The following is a 26,099-nucleotide window of genomic DNA, read 5'->3' as shown; positions in this document are numbered from 1 at the left end:
CGGATAAGACAAATGATTATCTTTTGAGCTTGGTCTTTAATATGGACCTCAGGGAAGAAAAAGAATCTATAATGGTCTTATCTTTTTAAAGACTTGAATCACATTTTGTTTTAGGATGTAGCCAAAGCTTCGTTTGAGTTGAATAAATACATGTGCTTTTCTGTAATAGAGGCAAGATGTGTGGCATCACCTTGCTCTGGCTCTCAGCACCTGGCTCTGGGTGTTAGATGCATTAAACTGAGAGTAAGTGAGGCTACTGAAGGACTGGAGCATACAGACTTCTGCATCACAGGAAATCTTGGCCTGAGTGAAGTACCGGTGAATCATCACCACTCACTCATAGCACTGGGAAGCACAGGAAGGTTCTTGTGTTGTGCCATGGGCTGGTGTCAGCAGTGAGTCACAGGCATTTCTGTTACAAGGCAAATGATGCAAATAGATTTCAAGGGTTAAAATTTTCCTCAATATAAGCTAAAAAAAATGCCCTGTAAGTCTATCTGATGGCCTTCAAGAAAAATGAAGGTATGTTTAGCATTTAGGTGTCATTATGCCCAAGTGTTACTTTTTTTTTATACTCTTGATTCACAGATTTTTTCCCCAAGAAATTTCTTTTCAAAAGAGAAGTTTAGAACCTCATATTTATAACGGGGGGGGGGGTGGGGGGTGGGTGCTTGTAAAGGCTAAGAGAAGAAGAACAGAGTTTTGGGCTCAAAATTCCCCTTTTACAGGAGGAGGACCAGAAGCAACAACTTTCAAGTAAGAACAAATTGAGAAACTTCACTCTTGAGTCATGTTTCTCAGTTTCAGTAGGAAAAAAGTTCTGGGTGGTGGTTGTAGATGAATTCCATCATATACCCTCCAAATTACAGTAGTTCCTGTGAGTTAGAGGGATAGTATGAGATAGTGATGAGGCAGCTGTGAGCATGGCATGGAAAGAATGAACATTGCAATAAAACACTTTTAAGTTGTAAAAATCATGGTCTAGATAAGAAGTTTTCTGTTTACTCATATATAATTTCAAAGATTTAATACCAAAGCAACAAAACCTTAGAAAGACCTCATGTGCTGAAAGCTGGTTTTGGTTCATCAGCTGGTGGAATTATTACCTCTGTATACAAATCCTGTCTCCTAGATGGTGAAAGCTGTCATGTTTTAGTGAAAGCCTTTACTCATTTGTTATTTATTGTTCCCCGTCCTTTTTCACTGTAACACTTCAATTTGCTGTTTATATTGTGATGGTGTTTAATGGCTGGGGTTGCATTGCTCTCGTTATACAAGCACATACATCAAAGTGACACTCAGTGCCTGAAGGACTGATAAAATAGGTTGGAGGAAAGCAGTGGTGGTGAGGTGATACAACCACAGTTTCTGGCAAGTACAGATGTGATTGCATCATTTATTTAGTTGTTCTCCATAAATGCTTTGTTTTACTTATTTATGTAATGTATTGACTGAAGAAAGGTTACGTTTCTATGGTTTTATTCCCCCCCATATATTACCCTCTCCTGATAGTTGCTGTGGTGTGAGGTGATGAATCATTCTTCACTAATTCAAGTTGGGATTTTTGAAGATAGCGCTTTTTTTTTTTTTCCCCACCAATTCTGCATAATACACAATTTAAAGCCACTTAGTAAATGTTTCAGTTTTCTCAACTGTTATCACTTAAATTAGTCACTATCTTCAGGTTAATTTGATGCCGATTTCTTTCTTTCTTTAATGATCACAGTAGATTTGTCAAGAGGAGCCCTTCTGCCTTTTAATTGTAAAACTGAACAAATAACGAGGTTTTATTTTTGGAGTGGTGTATCACGGTACCATTTGCATTTATTGAATGTTGTGTATCAGAGTTTCTAGTGAGGTTTTTATCAGAAAACAAAATTGGAATAAAAAATAAATAAATTACTAAGTGTGGCCAAAAAAAGCTGGAAGCAGATGGAGCTGTATGATGATTTGCTGCTTTCCATTTACTGAAGTGTGTACTGCACTTTGCAAAGGCATTTCCATCCCACTTTTACAGGGCCTACCTGTGTGTAATAGCTTGGGTGTGATCAGAAGGATTCTAAAACTGCATTGATTAGCTTTTAGCCATGCTAAAATGGTTTAGATGTTAACTGTTCTGCATACAAGTTGCCCATTTAGGTAGATAGTCTAAAAAGTTTTGCAGGGGAATGCAAATGTAAATAGCAATTAGTCTGTGGCAGAGCAAGTTGGCAAATGGCTGACTACTTTCAGTAGCAAAGGGCATAAAGAAAACAGAAGCTTGTTTTCTCATATCTCATTCCCCAAGAACAGTGTGTTTGTATACAGAAGTTTCTAAGAAGAGCAAACCAAAATAATATAAAAGCCAGTTTTCCTCTAACACTGAATCCAAATGACCCTGAAAGCTTAAGTGTGCTTGCCGGGTTGTGCTCATTACTTAGAAATAGCTATTGGAGCTCAGACCTACAATTTCCAGCTGCATTAACTGAGTTATATTCTGTTAGGAGATCTGATTAGAAGGGAGAAATGTGTATGAATCGTCATGAATTCGGGATACTTCGTTTCCATCCTGAGTCTGTGGGTTGTCATCTGACAATCTCTGTGCAAGGGTGTGTCCAAGCAGCGTTACCTGTGGGAGCGTTGCAATGACGAACAAAACATGCTGATGGTAGATGGGATCTACAAGGAGAACAAGCATTATGAAATTCAGGTTTGTGGAGTGGCTTCATAGAAATACGTTGAGAGTTTCTGTCTTGATTAAGACGTACAAGTCTTCTGTCCACAAAACTTATCTTGGCATCTGTTTTGTCTGAGTAAAAGAAGAAAAGGAATTAAGTCAGCAAGGGCCAAGAGATGGTGGAAGGGGGAGAACATGAGATTATTATTCAGGGACAGGTCAGAGAGTTTCTCTGTAGTGTGCTTTAAACTTAAAATAAATATCACCACTGTTCCTTCAATCCTGCAGTGAGATAGATTGGAAAGACAGAATCCATTCCTTAATTCTTATTAAATCCCAGGATATGCTCAACAGATGAGAATGCCTTGCTATGTCTCTGTGAAGTCAAAAGCATAACACTAGACAAGTGAGTTCTTCAAATTTTCAGTGTTCCAAGCTCTCCCCAGTCTTCTTCACAGCTCTGGATTAACAGACTGTTGTAAAACATCTAGCTCTAAGATCAGTATCTTTGTTCAGATGCTTGTGCCCTGCTTGAGGTCTTGCTTGAGTTGGTGGATTGACACTTCGAGGTCACAGCAGGGAATTCCATTCTCCTGTCTGTCTTTACAGTTGATCATAGAGTTGTACCAACAGCTTAAGATGCTTCTCTGAATCATTTCTAAATGCAGAGCATTTGGATACAGGATGATTTGCATAAATGTACTTGAACCAGACCCACATGACTATTTATGTACAGCACTTCTATTCGTTTTATCTCTATTTTAGCAGATCTTGAATTATTATGTATTCCGAGTCTGGTATGGAAAGAAGCAAGGGGGTTCAGTCATTGCTCTGTGTGAAGTCTAATAGCGTGGCAAGATACTGCTTGAATGGTCATTCAGAAATTATTCATGAGCACACAGTTCTTAAAAAATTTATTAAGAGACAGTATTCATTTGGTGAAAGAGTTACTCTATATGATATTTTCAACATACTCTACACCATTTCTGCCTATGGAAAATGCAAGTTCTCAGTGTTAAACAGTTTTGTATTCTCTATGGTGAACCTAGATCTCCTTTTTGTTCTTCTACCCATTCCCTTGATTTCTAGACTGGTATGCATGTTTACACAGGACAGTATTAAAGCATTTCAATGACAAAAGTCATTCTAGATGTCAGTCCTATTGCAGAAGTTTGTTTTAGTTTGTTCTGTACACATTCTGAACAGATGCATTTTTGATGCTTCCTGAGAGCCGAACTTACTGTACTTGACAGCTTGAGTGCTGGGTGATGGCGTGCTGCTGCCAGAGGGAATTGCCTCTTGCTTTGAAAATTCTCAGACCTAGCAGTACAGTGTCCATGAGGAAGAACCACTCTTCGGAATGGAAAAGCTTTTCTACTGGGGTATTTTCATCACAGATGAAAGAATCCAATAAAGATTCTTGTGGTGAAAATCCTTGACTCTGCTTCCACAGCAGTATGTGAGCCTAGCATCTATCACTATCAGAGTACAACTTGCAAGAGTTTGAACACCTTCCTTTCTGGTAGGTTGTGCTACATGTTCTAATTTCTGGAGGTATTCAGGCTCCTCTTCATGCTTTCCTGACAGTTATTGCTTGAACTCATTCAGGGGGATACTGCATTGCCTCTTAAAGGTCACAGAAAGCACTTTTGGAACTTGCTGCAATGTGCTGCGTTCTGCTTTGCCCTCCAAGGTGCTGCTGTCATTTCAGCAGGAGGGTAAGTGCCAGAACATTGAGATCAGTGTTTTTTTATATGTTCTTTCACAGGGACAATGATTGCTACAACCATATCCTAAATTTATCCTAAAATTCCAGTAACACATTTGATCTGCCTGTCTTCCCAAAACTGCACTCAGCAGAAGAGGCTTGATATGCCCAGAATAAACATCATCAAGTCTCTTCCTTTGGTGTGTAGCCAGTATTTCATGGCAGAGAGCTGAGAAGATAATGTGTATAGTATCAAAAAGCCTCAGACAGGAAAAGGCTTAATTGAGTCTCACTGAACATTACTTTTATTGTAATTTTATTACAAATAATAGGTTTCTGTTTTCTTCCTCCATGCGTTTTGAAGAAAATGAGAAAAGTTATGAAGATGGAAAGGATGGATACCTCCAATTTGGCATGAGATTGACATTTCTGTGACAACTTCAAGCCCTTATCTTTCAAAATAGATTTAAAGTGATTGCTACCATTGTGGCTTACTGTTCTACATTGATAACTCTAAGAAAAGCCCATATATGTTTCCTGTTTCTAGAAGGCAGGGTGACTGTGGGTTTTTTGGGGGGGTTTTCTTCCTTTTTATTTTATTATTTATTATTATTATTTGATATAGCAGTGTGCAAATTAAAGTGCTCTGCTTTGGCAGATGATGTACCTGGCCAGTGTTCTTGTTCCAGCTATAATTTTGGGCCAACTGAGTGTGGAAGTCTGTAATTATTTCTTATTGAGGATTAAAATAAAATAAATAAAAATAGGCAGTACCCGCTCAAATGACTTTTTTGGGGAACTTGCTTTCTTTTCCCTGAAGAACGGATGGGATGGCAAATGTGAGAAGATGCAACGTTTACAGTTACATATAGGATGGAAGGCAGTCAGAGAGGGAGGTGTATTTGAGAGGCCGTTAGGAGATAAAGCAAGAATGGGTGTTTTATCATGACACAGTCATATTGGTTCCATCTTCTGAAACAGTGGAATAGTACACTGAGCATACAGAATTTCACCATTCTGTGGTTAGCTCCCTCAGCCTTTTCCTTAGAACACTACTATGTAATATACACATGAAAAAATATAAGCAGCAAATGTCCTGATTTCCACTGTCCATCCCCTATGCTTTCCCTCCTCCCTACTCCCCATTTCAGCTCCTTGATGTGAAATGAATGCAGTCACATACAGACTGCCCCCACACTGGGATATGGTCAGGCTGACAAAGTCTCATCCTGCTCAGGGCCTGAGTGGCTGTGGGGCAGCAGCTCTTCTGTGCCATTTGTTCTGAGCTGTCTTGATTGAACACTGGGTAAAGTCTCCTCTGGCAAGAGCTTTCCACATGCCTTATTTTCAACACAGCACGAGCTGTGTGCTGTTTGTGAGATCATAACGTGTTCTGTTATTTGACAAGATCAAGTCCTTTGTGCAGTCTTCTCACATTTATGACTGTATCTAATAATTTGCTGCTTTTCTTGGTCAAGAAAACTTCTCCTTAAAAAACAAACACAAATACACGTTGAATTTCAGTGTGTTCAGAGTGTTGGTGAGCCTCTATCTAGGTCTTATGATTCATTCTGGCAAGGCGAGTGAATCTTGCTTTACTTCAACTTGGCAGCTGGGTGGTGGGTTCTTGATATTTCATTAGGTCAAGAGCTCAGTTTCTGCAAAGCAATAGTTTTTATTGAACCAGCATAGTTTCTAAACTCCCTTTTCATGTCATTTAGAGACAATATTTCCTAAACCACCAGAAACACCACAAGTCTGAAAAGAATACTGCTGTGATCACTTGTCTGTAGTCACGAGCATCGGATAGCTCATGGGATCTTCCAGTGCTGCTCACAGCTGTTGGATGTCATTATGCTGTGTTCCAGATTGGCAGGAAGAATGAAGTATTGTATTTGCCTGCAGTGACTTGCTTACAATGTATTGCTGTGGGGGGGGGGGGGGGGGGGGGGGCAAGCAGAAGGTGAAAAGCCTATTGTTTGATATTAAAATTATTTTTTTGAAATATTACCAATTTATGTCTAACAGCCTTCCTTGGGATTGTTGCATTAGTCCTAGGGGATCACGAGGTTGAAATATTCAAAAAGCTTTAAAAGATCAGGGTTACTGCGTGTTTTATACCATTGCTTGGGAAGAACAGGGTTTATGCATACAGATTAAGTTACTCAAAATGTTTTGATTTTATATTTGTGGGACTCGTGCACAATTGTATTGATACTTGTAAGGTAATCCCTCAAATCACCTAGAATAAAAGGTTTTAAAACTGGGAGGTGGTGCAGATAAAGCAGTCAACAGCTTTTCTGTGCATTGATTTTTCATATATTCCTCTTTTGTTATCAATCATTGGCTTTTTTTCCTTTTTAAAGCTTAGAGTTGGTGTGTGCTCATATCTTGGAAAATACTGCCATGAGATTAAAGGTTGTATAGCACAGCACCTTTTATCTTGCATTGATTCCTTGCATCAGCTAATGGAAAGATAAATTTGCTGACCTCCCTAATAGAGTTGGCTAATAAGAATATGTTTTCGCAGAAGAGCTCCCGGTCTGTTAGCAAAATGAGTCATATTTCATATGGAAGCTATTGATTTGAGAATATTAGACACTTCTATGTATGTAAATGTTAATGGTCCCACTTCCTCAAGTACTACATTTCTAACTTGTTTCATGGGTTGAGAGGTTCACAAAATCCACGTTTGGCACTTAAGCACCTATTACAACTATTCCATACATACAAGGTTTAGAAGGAATTTATGCTGTGGGTGAAGTAGAGTTCTAGTGTGCTTTGTACTCATGCAAAACAGTATAAGATAGAGTTTTACAGGATCTCTCACAGCTGGCCTGAGTCCGAATCAGTCAGATGTTCACATTGGTGAGTCTTTTTGTTTTCTTTTGCTTTTCTACAAACACTTCTTACATTATGATCCATTTTTTCAACACAGTTTGTGACAAAGGAAGCTGGCGCTTGCCAAATAAAGGAGACAGAACTTACAGTGAATTATCGTATTACACTGAGTAGGCTCCTGGGGATTCTTACCAGTGTCTTTAAATACCTGAAGGGAGGATGTAAAGAGAGAACAAGGCTCTTTTCAGTGGTGCTTGGTGCCAAAACAAGAGGCAGAGAGCACAAACTGGAACACAGAAGGCTGTCTGACCATCAGGAGGCACTTCTGTGCTGTATAGATGATGGAGTGCTGGCACAGGCTGCTGGGTTTGTGGAGTGTCCTCAGAGATCTTCAGAAAGCACCTTGATGCAGTCCTGGGCCCCCTGCTCTGGGTGTCCTTTCTTGAACAGGGCTTGGAGCGGATGTAGCCAGAGGGCTCTGCCCACCCCAACCATCCCGTGATTCTGTAATAAATATGAAACTTCAAATACACAAGGGCTTTGTTCCTTTATCAGCATAGGAGCAAATCATCAAAGCTCGTATTTGTATATAAATAAAAGATGATATTTAAATAGTGTAGTACTAACCCAATTTGGATAGTCTCTTAGGAAATTAGATGAGGTTAAAATCAGTACAGAAAATATCAGTGTTGCTCATTTGTAGAACATGTCTTTATTTTTTTCCTTAAGAACAGTTAATTCATAGGACAATGGCTTTTTGTTTCAATAATTGAACACATTTATTTTTAAACGTGTCTGAGGTGATTTTTTCCTTCTGCTGTGCAAACACCGGTGTACCGTCAAGGTGGCTTCTTGGTACAGCAGGTTTCTTTTTCCAGTCTTTATCCTAGTGGAAATCATTACAGGGGTGGAACTAGTTTTATTTATTTATTTATTTATTTGTTTTTATTACCGCTTTTGTCACAGAAATATTGGCTCAGATTTAGGAAATCCCTCAGCTGCAGATGCTGGAAAAGAAATATGCTTACCCTCATTTTTCCTTAGGTATTCTGCTTTGGCACTTTTGGAGGTAGTGTACAAGGACAAGATTGAATCAATGGGTTTTACATCAGTGAGTTGTTTTACATCAGTCAGTATGATGAGAGGTTATTTTTCTTGTCCATCCAAGACAGTTTATGGCCCTGAAAAAGCATTTCCTGGGCCCAGACTGTGTGAGAAGGCAATAAGAAATGTATACACACTAATTTTAGCAGTCTTGATGGTTTGTTTGTCTTACCTTCTATTGGTCCTTTTTTAAAGCAAAACTACAACTGCCTACGTGGATAGCTAATGGTTTTCTCTTTACCTTCCTTACTTATTTGCTTTAGATGCCTTAGTCCTAGCAATCAAAACAAGTATCTTAGGCAGGGATTTTCTCAACAGTAACTGACATAATTAATAGGTGTCACTCCTGTGTTTGCCAGAGTACTTTATCTGCTAAGCTTCCTGGCTTGTTTGTGCTGTTGTTCACAGCTTGTTCGTTCTTTTTGTCTTCCTTTCCCTTCCCTGTCACAGAAGAATGAAGGAAATCACAAGCCAGGATGGGATGAACACTTTTCCTTTTGCAGGACTAGGAATAATGACAATTGCAATCTCCTGAGGTTCTGGGCAGTGATAAACAGATGGTAGAAATAAATGTTTGAGACAACTCATCTAGGAATTGTTTTTCTCAGGCCTGTTTTATTAACCACAAAGTTGCTTTCCCCTAGTCTTTGGATCTAATTTGTCTTGGTGTTACATGGCGAGAAATGGAGTTTGTGATTATGTGGAGAACTGCTTTTAAAGACTTTCTGGATCAAAATATCTTTAAAAACATTATTGTGAAATGGGAAAAATACATTCAATGATAATTTTTGTTTTTCAGTACTTTTCTTTTTGTTAACTATGTGTTAGTAAGGCATTTGCAGGAAAGGTTAGGGATGGAACTTAAGACCTAATTCTCCTGTATGAATGCATATTCTTGGCTTCTGTAGTCATCTTCTATATTAAAAGCACATGAGAAAGCACATGGTTGGTTAAATCAGTTATTGCAGTCAGGTGCATTCATGTTTCTGCCATCACAAATCATAGCTATTTTTAATTGTTATCAATTATTCTTTTACAATATATTCAGTTCCTACAGAGCAATCATAATCTACAGAGATCAGAGCTCTGTAGTCTTGACAAGTTTCTTAAAGCATGAAGGAAAATAAAATTTCCTTATGTGGGGGTCCTCCAACTCCTAGCTGTAAATCCAGTTTTGAAGACTGTGGCTTCAAAGCTACTTTCATGCACTTAAATTCCAAACACAGGACAGTAATTTTTATGTCTACCCAATGAGTTGAAACTGTTTGTCCGCTTCCAAGGCACAGTTTTCTATTCATATTATCAGTCCCTCTTCACATATTGCTAGAACATTTGCTTTCCTCTCCAATGACTCTGTGTAACTCATGAAATGGAGGGAAATCTGTTTCTGTTGGTGGTCACACGTCCTCCTACAGGATCTTTTTGAGGTGTGTTTGCCTCGTAGCTTTCAAGTTAAGACTGGGATACACTCACAGAAGGTGTATGCCGTAAGCATCCTTCTGTACCCAAAAGAAAGCAGAATAAAGCCAAGCCAACATAAACAGTTAACTGTTATTTCTTAATTTCTTGCCATCTGTGGCTGTGAGCTCTCAATGGTACCCTGAAGCTTGCTATTCTCCATTTAATAATTTATTGTTAAGAGCTCTCATTATAGCTTGCTACTGGGAGTTTTTACCTACCTCAGTGCTGTCCACAGTGTGGTTCATTTGCAGCCTTCTCAAAGACTGTCCCACTTTTATCTTCAGACAGAGGAGTGGGCAATGTTTCCCATGCAGGTTGTCAAGATGTAAGTTTTTTCCTTTTACTTTCGTCCAGTTATTTGACAGCAGGTTTATAACAATATAGATATAATCTACAGATTTGTCTGAAGAAATGAGGAATGAATTCTCATCCGTTCCCAGTCACAGCTCTCAAATCTTTTTTTTTTACTGTGATACATTATATGACATATTTCTCCTGTTCCTTAAAAGGAAACACGGGATCTCCTGAGAAATTCTAAAATTAAAAAGTTGTCCAAATACCAGAAGAAAGATATGGGGCACTTAATTCAATTTCTGCACTGCAGAATCAGCGTGCCAATGCTCAAAGGACATAAAGTGATGCTATGAAGATTTGCATGAGAAAAAGCTCTTTGAAGCACACTAAAATACTAATGTAGTTATACCTTTGGAAACTTAGGCACACAATAGGTGGGTCTAACTGGTCAGACCTCAGATACTTTTCCTCTGAACTCTATTTCCTACTAGGCCATTGATAGTATCTGCCACAGAGGTCAAACTGATTCATCCTTTAAGATGCTGGACAACTGTCAGAATTATACTTATTGCCCAAGCATTGATAAACCGTTATTTCAAAGGTTTAGTAGGTTTCTCTAAGCTTAGTCAGAATTTATATTCCTATCACACAAGTGCACTCACAGATTTATTCAAAATAGGCTACCTACCTCAGGTATTCTATTGAAACAGCCTATAGATGTGCTTCGCTCCTTGAAAATGAAAATAACTTTCCTTTTTTCTTTGTAAGATATGTGGTAAAGATGCTTCTTTACCACAGGTGAACATATTTCTTGTTGGCATTTGACACTGAGTATCTGATATACTCTTTTGCTTTACCTTGCATCCTTTATTATTCATCTACCTGTACACTTAATATGCAGTTATTGAATTGCACTTTTAGTTCTTCTGTGGCTACAAATTTACTAGCTGGTTTCTGATCTGTTTGCTTTTGGAGTTTAAACTCACTTCTGCTGGTGTGTGTGTGTTGAGTTTTTTGGTACAGACAACAGAGAAGGAATTAGGCTGCTTCACCCTGGCCCCTTAAGCCAAATGAGTCACTTTGTGTGAGTTTAGTTTGGCTGAAAAATGCATTACTGACAACTTAAGCTCTTTATCTGTGGCACTTTTTTATTATCTTGCCCTTCTGCTGTCTCAGAGGTAATGCAGTGGATGGTGTTCTTTAAAATACAAGTCTGCTTCTTTAACTCTCACAGATTAAATCCTATTACATTCATAGCTGTATTTTCTATCTAAGCTAAACATTGTAAAAATCACCCATTCATTTCCATTCAAATAAGGGTTTTGAAGCCCCTGATCCACCTTATGGGGAATATGCATTGTTTCTGGAATCAGTAAGTTCTGTTTCATGCCAGCCCTGCTGGACACCTGACATTAGCCCTTTTTTCAGCTTCTTTGCGTGGGCTGCAGCTGAATGTCAGCAGGGACTCCCTCAGACAGCCAGGCCTTTGCTTCTACTGTGCATTCAGCAGAATCTATTTCCCAGAAATGCTGCCAAAACATTAACTCTTTGAGAATGGGAGAGAAGGATTTCCCATAGTGACCAAACTATTCTAGGATTTGGCATGTGATCCCTTTGGAGCTTAGGGCAGTTCATCCTCTTGCAAAGGTTTGAAATGCCTCTATTGTGAAGAACGCTGATGGAATCGTCACAATGCAAAAGTCTGTGATTGTGCTTGCAGATTTGCTGGCAAGAAAAGCATAGTTATGGACTCCTGTAGGTTCTGCCATTTTCTTGTACTGCACATTTGAGGGCGGACCTTACTGAATTGCCCTTCAGATGTAAAAGATACTGTAATTACTGTTTCTGTCATTCTCAGAGTGGTAGCAATGTAAAAGTAATGAAGGTAAAAGTAATGTAGGTTATCTAGGTGCTACAAGTGTGTCTATTTCAGACCTCGAAGGGTGTTTATTCCTGTAAGCTTCTCTTTTTTTTTCCCAGCAGTAAACATAGTTGGCTGAATGAAGGAGATTACCTATAAACTGGCAACATCAAAAACCCGTTTTTTGGTCAATTAACGCATTACATCCATTTCTTTGTTTTCTTTTTTTTTCTCCTCCCTGGGGTTGTCCTTGAATATGTGACATAACAAATGCAAACCTGTCGTGTGTCTTTCCAAGCACTTACTATTTACTAATGAAGAACAGCTTGATTGCCGAGCCTATCTGCAGAAAACTGCCAAATATATGCACATCATAAAGCTGTCATTCAGTACAGGATGTCCTGGCTTACAGTTGAAGTAGTCAGGAAATGTTTCAGTAGCTAAGTTTGTCAATAATATTTTTTAATGAGAAGAATTATTGAATCTGCCAATTTCAGCAACGCTTTTGTTAGGAATAAAATTCTTCCCTCTGGAGTGGAATTTCTGATTAAAAATTAATGAAGAGCGAGATGAGATCAACCCTTGAGCAGGAAATAGACTTGTTCAGCGATGCACACTGGAGTATGGGAGATCCTTAGTGGCGTCTGGGCTAATTCAAGGACCTTGTGCTGAGACTCAGCTTCCCTTTAAGACACTGGGATGTGATAGACGTGTTCAAATACGTAAGCCAGTCACTAGTCAAAAGTTTATACAAAGTAGAATCTCTCAGTGCCTTCTATAGGAATGACTTGTGAGAGATCAACTTATTGTCTGCTGACTGGAGCCTTGCATGGGATGCATAAGGATGGCCTGTAAGAACTTGAATCATTATCTCCCAGACTGAAGCTGTTCTAAGAAACACTGCATAATGTATGCTTGTGGAATGTATCTTTCTTTCCATTCCTTTCCATCACTCCACATTCTCTTGCTCATTAATATGAGAGACGTCAGACGGCAAAAAAAAACAAATAACCAATATGTATATATAATAACATACTTCCAGTCCTTGTAGAGTTCAGTTGGCCTTCGTGAATAAAACTATGGGATGTGTTACGTATCTTGTTAAGGTAGTTACAAAGACGGTGTCTGCAGTGTGAATAACCTAAACCAGGCAATTAAAAACAAGCATATAAATGCTTACCAGAATTTGAAATATCCTAGCTTGGGAGGTCAATCTCTGTCTTGCAAAGATGAATAAGGAAATCCTTTATTTTAAACGTATGTCACAATATAATTATTCTGTTGGAAATCATGCTGGTAGCAATGCTTGCCTCCTTTTGATCTAAAATTTAGGGTTAGAATGGAGGTCTTGGCTATGAAGTATCAACTAAATTCTCTTTTCTGTCTCATTGTATTAAAATCCATGTCTCTCACTTGCTTTGGAATGGTAAGACGATGACAAACATTTAAATTAATTGGAAGAATTGCACTTCAGGTCTTTCTGCTCTTGTGAGTGCTACCAATTAGAATACGAAATTGAGCTCTCTGTAGTATTTTCTGTCACGTCTACTGGATCTTTAAATATTTCATGCAAAATGGAAAAGTTTCAACGTGGAGAGATGAAAAGAGCTGCCTGCAGCAAGGTTCCCAAATTCAACAGGATAGCAAGAAGTGTGTTACATTGCCCTGAGACTGCAACAGTGGGGTTTTTAGTGAACCGGATAGGAGGAACTTCTGTGTCATTGGTTGTGTTTATACTGTAGGTTGGAAAGTCAACTAACCAATATGCCAAGGTGTGGGAAATGTGAATTCGAAACCTGTAAGGCAGAGAAGGAAAATGAATCATGTTCTGCTGCTTACCGATGTAAATTTTGTGCTACTGGATGAAAGGCAGCCCCTATCCCTGTGCTAATTAGCAATCCTGAAGTTGCTCCATGGAGGTAATAGAGGCAGTGTAACACCTTGTAAGAAATTATGCTTGCACCTTGAATGTTTTAAGATTTACATTTCAGATGGTCCTAGTAGTGCACAGTACTAAGATGAAAGTACACTAGCCAGAAATAGCCTTACTAGGGAGCTATGCTTACAAAAATACCTTTGTAATTTGAAGATATAATTTGTAGTGAAGCTTAAAGACCAACTTTCCTTACTGGAAAAAAACAGCGAATCCTCACGATCTGAAATAAGAGCAATAAGCTTCCAGTAAAGAATAGGTTGAACATAATTGCTTTGACTTTAAATACATTGTCTTTATTTAACTATTTAAGACTATGATTGGTACTTTATCCAGTAGAGTAGGATGTAACCAAGCTTAATGGTAGTAAAGGTATTTTTAATTGTCTGTTTCTAGATGGGATCATTTAAGCAGTATTTTTCAGGTTTCATAGAGGTCTCCAGTAAGGTCCTAGAAATATGATTAAGTGGCTGATGTGACATAATAATGTGACATAGACTTGGAAAAGATTTTTGCCTTTCTGGGACAGTCACTGATTTAATGAAGCTTGAGAAATGGATGAGAAGCTAAGGCTTGTCTGCTCCTTCACAGGGAAAAGGATGTTTTCTTTGAATGGTTGTGGAAGAAAGGGACATAACATCTGAAAAACTAGTTTATTTATGATGTCAACTAATAAAGAACATTGTTCCATTATTCTGGAAAAAAAAAACACAAAACATTTAAAAAAGAAAAAAGCTGGAAAGCAGAGAAAAGAACTCATTTTGCATACCTCTTTCATGTTGGAAAGGAGTGGGTGTCAGAAGCATAGAATAATTTTCTGTGGCTTATTTTCCCACCACCTTGCACATAATGAAGTTTCTTCTTAGCTGAGCAGCTTGGAGAACAGTGATAGGAATTTGCAATGTCAATGCTAACCCCTCCTGGCTCCCTAATCCTTAATATTTCTTTGAAAACTGCATTCAAGGCCATGGCCTACCAGTTACACTGGGTGTTCCTTAACTCTCTTTTCATTGCTTAAGACTGATGGATCCTCATAAGGGTTGTTTGTCACTAGTACTAAATTTTATTTCACATCTAATTATTGAATAATACAGCAGATTTTGGTGGGTTTTCTTGTCATTTGGTTGGTTGGTTTTTGATTCAGATGTTATAATGGGTGCTTCCCCAGCTTTAGGGGACATAATATTGTGGGTCTATGAGACATAACATTAGCCTATGTAAGCCGAATTAAGATTTCACAGCAGATCAGCTGATTGCAATTCTAATGCAGGAATTTTGTTGTGGTGATTTAGTCCACTGATGTTTATAAATAGCCCAAGTTCGATTCTGAGACAGCACTGAGTAGAGGAAGTCGTTTCATTTAGTAGATGATGTGGTTGCTCAGAAGCTCTTTTCCCACTCCTAAGAAAGGAAACGCTGAAGAGGCAGTATGTGGAGAGGCAGGTGGAAGCATGTAGGAGCTTGTTTGTTAGCTCCAGAGCAACACACAGCTGGGTTCTGGATAAGCAGAGCTTTTCAAAGCCCTGTTTACAGATGGAATTAACTTGTGTGAAATTGTTAAGTTCTGCCTGGTGTGGTTATCTATTTTTAAGTTTAAGGAAATTTAAGGATGTTTTCTCACTGCTGATATTTAGTCCTACTGACTGGTGGTGTTGTATAGGTACAGATAAGACCAACTTTTAATGAGAAAAGTAGAGTTTTATCTCACAGCTTGATCAATGTATGTTAATTGAACAGATTGTGGTAGCTCTGATTGCCTGCCTGTGTGCTGGCACATTTGCAGTGGTGCTTCAGTTTTTAAGCTTGAAGGTCTTCTGACATTCTTACTCTGACTGTGTTTTGGAGAAATGACAAGAAATGAAATTGAAAATCTCTATTTAAAAGAAAACAAAACAAAAAACACCCAAAAAATAGGTAAAAAGGTTTTCCAAATTCAGATTGATTCCCTTGAGATATTTCTGTTCTTTTCTATTACTGAGGTCGATTTGAAACTAAATCTTAGCACCCACCAATAGATAATGCATACTTAATAAGAGTAATCAGTTATTCCCTAGTATAATAAACCTGTGCTTAGTTATCACACATTTTATAACCTATTGTTTTACGTTAATTACAGCATGACTGTCTGCCAAGTGTTTTGTTATTGAAGAAAAGATAATTGCAGCACCTTAAATCATTTGTGAAGCTACACTTTTAAGCTGGTTTCATTTTAGGATGATAGCATAAAAAATGGTTCCTATGTTGAGCCAGGATCAGCATTGGTGTAGTCACACTATCAGCTGGATCAGAAAGCTGGCTGAAGAGTCTTTGTTTTGATGGGGCCGGTTTCCAGCTTGGTGAAGTTTTGATCCAGTTCCTAGTGCCAGCCACTTAAGAGACATGGGCTGTTCTTTTAATAGCATTGTGGATGTAGATGAGCTGATTGTGAAGCAGCATTTTAAGTTTTGAGAACTCTCCTTAGGCCAGAGGAAGAATTTGATCTTTTATAAAGAAAATGATATTTGACTGCCTTTAGGCATCTTTCCACTTAACCGAACTAAACGTTAAATATTTCCAAAGTAGTTTAAAGCTAGATATGTTTACTGCAAGTGATATTTTCTGCCATGTTTTCATAGTATCATGGTGTGCCTTCTGCACTGTTTGATAACAGTTGATAATACTAATACTTCACTTGTGAATACTGGAAGTAACTATTGCAGATGTTGGATTTTTGTAATGTGAAGGTAAACCCTAGAGACTGACCTGCTCGTGTTCAAACAAGATTATAAGCATGGCTGCCACATGAGAAGAAATGGGTAAAGATATGTCACTCAGTGGGTATCTCATCTGTGGTAATCAGATCTTCGTTCAGTGTCTTAGTGCTTCTCTCTTACTGAATTAATACTAATGTCTTACAGAGAAATTACAAATGTTTACAGAAATATAAATTAAGGACTTTTTCCCATGCAAGCTGTGCTTCTCCTGTTTTATTCCAGTATATTATACTACTGTATGCACAGTTGCTGTGATAGGATTTATTGTCTTGCACAACCATAAATGTCTGCTGATCATTTGATGGATTGCATGTTGCTCTTTGTAATGCAATAGTTTGTTCTCTACTAAGGTCCTCATAGATACAATTGTATGCACTGTAGTCAGCATGTATCCATTTCTCTGTAGTTGTGTTTCTTTTTGACATAATATAATCTCATCTGTAAGTCAACTTGGGGAGTTCTGTGCTAGGTGTAGTTTTGATATTACAGACCTAAGGGGCTTTCATGGCCAATTACGCTTTATTAGCTGGTCCATATATTTTTATGGTTAAATGTCCCTTTGCTTTGCCAAGGCAGTAATTCTCATCCAGATGTTCTTATGCAGAATTCTTCTGTAGGATAAACAAAAACTTGGAGGAAAAAAGAAGAAGAAAAAAAACTATCAAATTTTGCCTACTGATATTTTTGCTTTTGAAAAGGTGACTTATTCAAGTTGGTGGAAGTGGGATAGTCACTTGAGTGAGAGATTTCCATTGTTAAGCATCTTCTACCATGTATAAAAAAGGGACTTGAAATTTCTGTAGAAAACCATTGAAACTCTGCTTTGAAAAAACAGTGTTGGTTTGCCAGTGCTGCGATTTTCTTTTTGTTGGTAGTCGAGGAAGACTGAGGTGGTCTATATTGTTCTCCTTATTTCTCAGTGGAGGGAATCCTCTGATTTTATTTCTTTCTTCTTGTAGCATATGCAGATGACTATCCAGGCTCTTCAAGATGAACTTCGGATCCAGCGGGACCTGAACCAACTGTTCCAGCAGGACAGCAGCTCTAGAACCAGCGAGCCCTTTGTGGCAGAGCTGACAGAGGAAAACTTTCAGCGTCTTCACTCAGAGCATGAGCGCCAGGCCAAGGAACTCTTCCTCTTACGTAAAACCTTAGAAGAGATGGAACTGCGTATTGAGACACAGAAACAGACCTTAAATGCACGTGATGAATCCATCAAAAAGCTGCTGGAGATGCTGCAGAGTAAAGGTCTGTCAGCAAAAGCTACTGAGGAAGATCACGAGCGAACAAGACGGTTGGCTGAGGCAGAGATGCATGTACACCACTTGGAGAGCCTTCTCGAACAGAAGGAAAAGGAAAACAACATGCTGAGAGAGGTATGTGACCAAGCTCTGGGTTCAACTCTGATCTTTGATCTTGAAATCTCTGATTTCACATTTACAAGGAAAGACTTTTCCATCCTTCTACAAGCTGTGTTTTACATTGCAGATTTAACAGAATTTGTCCCTTTCTTAAAATTTCTTTCTCTTTCTTACATGTGGTTTCTGGGGTGTTGTACCTTGTGTCCCACTTTCCCCATCACCCTGGTGTTACACTCTGGAGATGAACTGTTTCATGGTCTGTAAAATGTATTCCTCCATTCTGTTTTGATTTGAGAGAAAGTAGCTACCTGTCTTTAGGAGAGAGCTGAGAGAAGTCTTTGCAGGAGTAATGGATGATTGCTCTACAGTTTCCATGGAAACAGTCATCTTGCTGAGAAGGGTATTTGATAAAACTATTAGCTGCCCTGGATGCACAGCCAAAAAAAAAAAAAGATTACTTAAAGGGACACTGCAGCAAACATTGCAAACCTTTTCCCCACCCCTCTGAAAACAGAAAAGACGCTATATCTGTTTCATAGCATAAGACTATGAGGGCAGGCATTCTACACAACCAACAATCCAAAATTAATTTCTACAAATTTTAGGCTACAGATAATATGAGTATCTTGGAAAAATAGAGGAAAATAAATGAGTTGTGTTGTAGCCAGCTTCTTTAATTTCCTTGACATTAAATGCATTTTCCAATTCTAGTCAACTGACCTTCTAAAGTATTCCAATATTAACTTCTAAATAACAAGTAATTCAGTATGTTTTATATATGTATTCACTAATGGTAAGATTTTCTGTTAAGATTATTTAATATTCGTTTCTGGATTGAATGCGTGAACTGATATGTGTATGTGTAATATTTGTTTGAAACTAATGGCTTATTTTATGCATTGTATGTCTACTACATGATTCAACATGGTTTTGAAGCTGGACATACTAAAAGTTGAGCCCCCTCTCAAAAAAATAACAACAACAAGGAAGTGAGGTCTTGCAAAGAGATTTTTGAAATGAGCATTTGCAGCAAATAAATACCTCCTCGTACCTCTTACTTATGTTTTCTGTTGACCAACCCATTGTACTTGTGCTCTTGTAAACATTTATATAAGAAAGCAAGAGCCCGTTGCATTTCTGAGCCAGATTTAGGCCAGATTTATTTTTTTTAGAGCAGTAATCTCTTGAGTGTCTGAAGTGAAGATAATATGATTCCAGAGTTTCTACACTACGATTTTTCCTTTATTTAGCGACCAATGATAATTCTGTTCCAATTCTTGTATCTATTTCAGGAAGAGCCCCAAATGGCCAAATTTATTTCTGTTTTAAGTCTGACAACTTAAATGAGAAGCTGGCAGGAACTGTGTAATTTTTTAGGAATGCAGTTTCTTTTGTTTCTGTGTAATGATGAGTAGGTGTTGAGCGAGAAGAATTCTTGCTTCATTTTCAAATGTCTGGAAATCATCAATCATTTAAATCTTAGCATTTACGCTAAAAGATTTCCTGGGGAAGGTAGAGATTACTATTGATTTTGAAAGTGCAAATGCTGTTTATCTATCGTATTTTAAAACTAATTGCTCTTTGCTTCCAATCTCCTTCTATCCAATCTCCTTCTAATGCACTGAGTAGGATAAAGTGGGTATGCTGTGACTAGTAGCTCAAGCTGTTGATACAGTGTGGAATTCAGCATTGAAGCTGAGCACCCCAGTAGCCTCGGAGACATGATGTCATGTGAGAGATGCCAAATAATCTCTGTGTGGAATTGACCATGCTGACTAAACTCAAGCTTGTTAGTACAGAGTACAGTCTCGTGCATGGGCATCCAGAAGGCTGGAGAAAATCAGGGGATATTGCAAAATTGTAGCTGACTGCAGCTGAACCAAGATTATTAACTCAGGCTAGTAAAATCTGGCAAGTAAACTTAAAGGATTCTTAGGCACAAAGTTGCTCTGCCCTACAGGATCTGGTTCAGAGTTGCTGTCATAGAATCCTAGAATCTGTAGTGTTGGAAGAGACCCATAAAGGTCATCTTGTCCAAGTCCCCTGCAGTGAACAGAGACATTCACAGCTAGATCAGGATGCACAGAGCCTGATCCAGCCTTGCCTTGAATGACTTCAGGGACAGAGCTCCTACCACATCTCTGGGCAACCTGTTCCAGTGCCACACCTCCCTGTAAAAGACTTTTTACTTATATCCAACCTAAATCCCCTCTTTTTTTAATTTGAAACCATTTCCCTTTATCCTGTCATTGCAGAACTTGCTGAAATGTCTGTCCCCTTCTTTCTTGTAGCTTCCCACTTGAAAGGGTGCTGTCAGGTCACCTTGGAGCCTTCTCTTTTCCAGGATGGACAGCCCCAGCCCTCTCAGCCTGTCCTCATAGGGAAGGTGTTTTATCTCTGAACATGCTCTCTCAATAGGTCCATGTCTTTAGGACTGCACACCCAGATGCAGTGCTCCAGGTGAGGCCTCACCAGTGCACAGCAGGGAATCACCTCTCTCATCCTACTGGCCATGTGTCTTTGGGTGCAGATCACAATACGACTGGCTTTCTGGGCTGCAAGGGCACATTGCTGGCTCATATCCAGCTTCCCATCCACCTGTACCTCCAAGTCCTTTTTGGCAGGGCTGTGCTCCATCCTTTCATTCCCCAGCTTGTGCTGGTAATGGGAATTGCCATGACCTAGGTGCTAAACCTCGCAGTTGACTTTGTTCAACCTCATGAGCTTCTCCTGGGACCACTGCTCAAGCCTGTCTGGGACCAGCATCTCTTCCCTCAGGTGTATCCACACATATTGGTTTCATCTGCAAACTTGCTGAGGATGCACTCAATCTTACATCAATCTTCATCAATGTCATTGATGAAGATATTAAAGAGTATCAGTCCCAGCACTGACCCCTGGGGGGACACCACATGTTACTGATCTCCATCCAGACAATGAAGCCTTTGACCGCTACTCTCTCCATATTAGGTGTGTACCTAATCTTCTGTTACGTGTTTATCTGTGTTTCTATATTATTATCTTAGTTTAGCCCTTGACTACTCCAAATTCTAACTACGCAATTTTTTGAGCTGCCTTGAAGAAAACTATCTATTTAATTGGTTGTTCTATAACTGGTATACATAGTATCTGGAGACTTGCTAAACTCTTCTTTAAAGCTATTAAAGGAAACAGTAATGTTGCAAATGGATTTTCATGAGCTGCGAGGATACCTCATACTCTTAACACATCAGAAAAGCTGAGAGAAGCTTCAGTTGCAGTTTTGACCATATTAACTAAAGCGTGTTCTGAGATGTCAGAATCCGTGGTTACTATTTCTAAGTGTATTAAACTTTTAAGATATTTGCTAGGAATAATAATAAAAATCTATATTTTTAAGGAAAAGATATTCCTTTATTTTTCAGCTTTAAAGCTTACTTGTAATGCAGAAGATGATGTTGAGACTGAAGGACATCAGATGGTGTCTCAGGTGGTGCAGGTGCAGTGGCCAGCAGTCTGACCTTAGAAAGTAATCATAAATTTATTAGTTTCTATTGATACTGAGATTGAACTAAAGATTGCACTAATTTCCAAAGAAAGGTTAGTTCATAACAGAATCACAAGTCTGAGCTCTTCACAGTTACAACTACAGAAAAGCTTACTGGATATCCCTTTCATTCAGTATTCTGTTTCAAACAGTGGCCATGCACAGGCACCTGGGAGAGGATAAGAACAGGGCAAACATGGTACTTCTCTGTAATACTGCCCTATATTCCAAATTATATACAACTCAGGGATTTCCTGATCTTCTTGTGATTTGTCAATTTAGTAATTTCCATGAATCTACCATGCAAGTACTTAGTCAGGGTCATGTCCAGCCCATGTAAATTTTTGCACCTGTGGCATCATCTTGTTAGTGGTTCTACAGGCCTGTTGTCTGCAACAGGAAAAACATACCTCTTTTCTTTTGGGTTTGAACCTGTGTCCCAGTATCTCATTTGATTCTTGCTCCAGAAAACAGTGAACAGGTGGTCACTACTGGTTCTGTTGTGCCAACTGTGATTTTATATCATATCCTTTCCATGTTCTCTCCTTTTGCAGGCTGAAAAGTCATTTGCTTCTTACGTGTGCCTCATATGGAAGATATTGCATATCTTTGATAATATCCCAGGGCACTGTCTCAGTTTATTGAAAGGTTATGAAATTGATTTTCCTCTAGATAGTGTGATTGATATATCTCTATCAATTTGATCCTGTTGGACTTTCCCCAGATGTTTTCCTGAATTGTGGGCAATTCAAATGATCTTTCCATACTTCTTCATAGGAAAGATCTGATATCCAGCATAAAGTAGTATGTTTGGCAATGCACTGATAGAGAGGGCAATCTCTTATGAACACAAGAAATGAAAAATGTCATACTGAACATCTGGGCACAGACACAGATCTGCATGCAGTGACTTCAGCAGATGACAGTATGATTGCATTGCATTCCACATTCCTCCGCTGCAGAAAACAAGCTTAAGCTTCAGAGCATATAAAAAGAAGACTGCTATTTTGAATACCCCTTCTTAAGTCTTACTGAAAATTCTTCATCTTACTGTTGGTATTCTAGACCAAACTTTCAGATATGGGATTATTATCATACCAGCAAAAAATACTTGATGAAATCCTGCAGCTAAACTTACAACTTCCAGAATAACTCCTGAGTGACATTAACTGCCATTTCATTGTTCCAAACTCACCTGCTGTGGAATTATCAGTGGTGGCAGTGACAGCACATAGCTCTAAAGATAACAAGACTTGCTGTGCTCCTTTTGACATCCTCCCCACTCCTTCCAAAATGTTAGATGAACTGGGTGGAAATATATTTTTCTCCACTGTGCACAGTAATAGGTACACAAAACATTAGCATGGCTGTCATTGCATCCATGCCTGGTGTTAGAGAACTGTGGTCAAGCTACTTGATAAGGACAGTCTAACATCATCCCACCAACTCGATTAATCCTTTCTCTTTTGAATTATTCTTTACCATCTGTCTTTAAGAATATGCGTATCTGAACAAAGACCTGAGATTATGCACTAATAATGTCACATTCAATAAAGAGGTAACTTCTTGAGTTTTTGGAGAAGAAAAAAAATAGGCCAAATTTCCCATCTGCCTAGAAGAAAGGATAAAAACAGAACCATCTGTATTTGTTCTACCCAGGGGGAACAAAAATAAGCTGCTCGGTGTATATTATTGTCAGATACAGTAAACTTCAGCAATGTTGTCCCATTTTCTTACTTTTTCACTGGGGATATCAACACCAACCTTTCAACAGTGGTTAATCTGATAACTGTTCACCTCTGGATTGATACTAAGCATGTATATACTACAAGCCAAATATAAATTTGTGATGGCATACACTAACTGGAATCTCCAGAATGTACTGACATGTCACTGTATTCCTTATGCCCAGATAGTGATACCTTTAGATGATGTCTTCTCTCCTGAGAACTGAGGAGGATGTATGAAGGAAAGTTCCCAAGGATTCTCTCTTTCCATTGGTTACTGTGCATTTTTGGTATCTACGTGTTACTCCTTTGAAGGCTTTCAACATATAATGTTTTGTATAACATGCACTCAAAGTCTTGATAGCACATTGCCCTGACCTTTGGCTTATCCTGAGAAGATGCAGAGGTTGTGTACAGTGCTAGTTTCTCTTCCCCTGTGAAAATTCTAACACATACTTACAATGAAGGATATGCATGCCCTACAAATGACTTGGGTCAGATTGATTTGCTGTCCAAGAAGCCTCATAGAATCATAGAATGGCCTGGGTTGAAAAGGACCATAATGATCAACTAGTTTCATTCCCTCCCCCCCACGCCCTGCCATATACATATATGCCACCAACCATTAAACCACTGCCACATCCAGCCTGGCCTTGAATGCCTCCAGGGATGGGACATCCACAACCTCCCTGGGCAACTTGTTCCAGTGTGCCACCACCCTCTGTGTGAAAAACTTTCTCCTCATATCTAAATTCAGCCTCCCCTGTCTCAGTTTCAAACCATTTCCCCTTGTCCTATCACTATCCACCCTCATAAACAGACATTTCCCCTCCTGTTTATATGTTCCCTTAAAGTATTGGAAGGCCGCAGTGAGGTCTCCCCGGGGCCTTCTCTTCTCTAAACTAAACATGCCCAGTTCCCTCAACCTAGGAGAGGTGCTCCAGCCCTCTGATCATTTATCTTAGTGGCCCTCCTCTGGACCCGCTCCAAGAGCTCCATGTCCTTCCTGTACTGGGGGCCCCAGACCTGGACGCAGTACTGCAGATGGGACCTCACAAGTGTACATTTCCCCCTTTTCCCTCAGTTTAAGCTGCAGGTCCTTGCCCCTTGAAGTTAAATGGTGATGGAATTGGTATTCTCCTGGGGGAAGGGAGTGGTTGGCTCAAATTTTGAGGCCAAGTGGATGTTGGAGGTGAGGTGGAGTGATGTTCTTTGAGATGTCAGCATAAGGATGACAGTGACAGCATACAACATCATAGAGAAGGAAACAGCTTCACATGACAAACAAAAATTAGAAAACGTAGGAAAATTCTGAACTGTTATTCCAGGCCTGCTCTTCTAATACAACCAAGTGCAGAACAGAATTAAGGAGTTAGGAATATAGTGCTTACCAGATAAAGGATGGTTTTGTATATAAAGCAATCACTGAAATGGATTGTTCATAGGGACACTCATTTAAAAGGAGCTTAAGGAAAGAGGTTATGGCAGAAAAAAGCTATTATTTGTTTTCATCTGTACTGTGTATTGAAATGGCAAGCAAACAAAGTCCTGTTTGTGAAGTGTATGACTATCTATCTAGCATGGCCTTATTACAAGGACTGATCCTTATTTGTGGCTGTTTTGAATCAAACAGTGCTTACTTTATTATGGGAACAAACACAAAATTTCTGTGAGTACCCATTCTTGGCACCTCCCCTGCTCCAGAAAGCAGAGGCATAAGGCTATAATATAGATGTAGTTGACTTGGCTTTGTATTATCTAATCTGATACTGAGACAGCAAAACAGGAGCAGCATGGAGCTCTTTGAGAAGGGTAAGCTGTGCCATCTATACCTGCCATTGGAGTACTGCTGAAGAGTGATGTTGCCATTTTATAATGCTTCATGAAAAGAAAGGTTGTTTGCCTTATCTGAGCAGATTTTAATTAAGTGTGACAAGTTTTGCAAAGAAGTTCTTTTCCCATGCAAGTGTTGCAATTCTTACCCTTTTCTGCTCCAGACTTGAAGAAGGATTTAGAAATTTTAATTAGAGCAATTAGAGTGATCTCAAAGAACACTTCTATCCCTGTTCCAGGATTTTGCAACTTAAATAAGACTTGATTCTTAAGAGTGGGTTGCCATTGTAGTGTGGGACTACAATGGCATGATTTAAGTAAAATTCCAGCTTTGTTCAGCAATTATTTAATTATGGATAGGTTTTAAGCGAGTAGCAAAAAGCAGAGCTACAGTCATCTATGAGAGTGTCTGATTGGTGGTATTTTTTTTTTTGTGTAATAGTTATGATCTCATCAATGCGAAATAATCCACAAAAATTCAGCTTCAATAAAGCTGTTTTGTTGGTGTTTTTTTGTTATTTTTTTTTGTACTTAAACAAGGCAAAATTTGTAACTAAGTTCACTTTAGTACTTCTGTCCCCTTGAAGTGAGATTTTAAAAGCCATCTAAAACAATTACAATGACGGAAACCTGGCTAGAGTTAATAAGTTTAAATAATTAAGGCTTGATGTCTTTTGATATTTTGTTCAATTTGAAGATCTTGCTGGTCAATATGTCTTACATAACGTTATTGACCAGTTACATCTTCAAGTACATTTTCTTTGTCAGAGTTAACCTTATCCTGTACCCTTCTTCAGCAGAGGTGATATTTGTGGAATTTTGTATCTGAAAACTGGAAGCTTTGTAGCATCAAAAAGTATAAAAGCAGAATTTGAAAAATGCCATTTAAATTTGGAAGCTAATTTTAAGAAACAAGTAGAAAATATATGCTTGTTGCTCCTTAAATAAAAGGGAAAAAAGGAATGAATTAAGTATTCTTAGCACATAAGTAAACGAAATTCTATTACAATTAGATTTTTAAATTATAAATTATAATAAAAA

General features: G+C 38.7%; 1 protein-coding gene across 21 annotated transcripts in view; it reads left to right on the top strand.

Annotated features, from left to right (window-relative positions):
- The window catches only part of ERC1 (ELKS/RAB6-interacting/CAST family member 1), a 273,756-nt gene that overhangs the window by 39,312 nt on the left and 208,345 nt on the right, over nucleotides 1–26,099 (top strand). For all 21 annotated transcript variants that reach the window (XR_014936211.1, XR_014936209.1, XR_014936216.1 and 18 more), the window contains exon 3: nucleotides 17,571–17,987. Coding sequence is in view for 13 of the 21 variants with exons in the window: in XM_085521054.1 (XP_085377180.1) it covers nucleotides 17,571–17,987 (417 nt within the window). In the remaining 8 variants the exon portion in view is untranslated. The remainder of the gene's footprint in view (nucleotides 1–17,570; nucleotides 17,988–26,099) is intronic.

Source organism: Coturnix japonica, chromosome 1 (genome assembly GCF_054131305.1).
Source record: "Coturnix japonica strain WE chromosome 1, WE-NBRP24, whole genome shotgun sequence".
Taxonomy (NCBI): Eukaryota; Metazoa; Chordata; class Aves; order Galliformes; family Phasianidae; genus Coturnix; species Coturnix japonica.
Note: the sequence above shows the minus strand (reverse complement) of the source record. Positions and strands in the feature narration are given on the sequence as shown.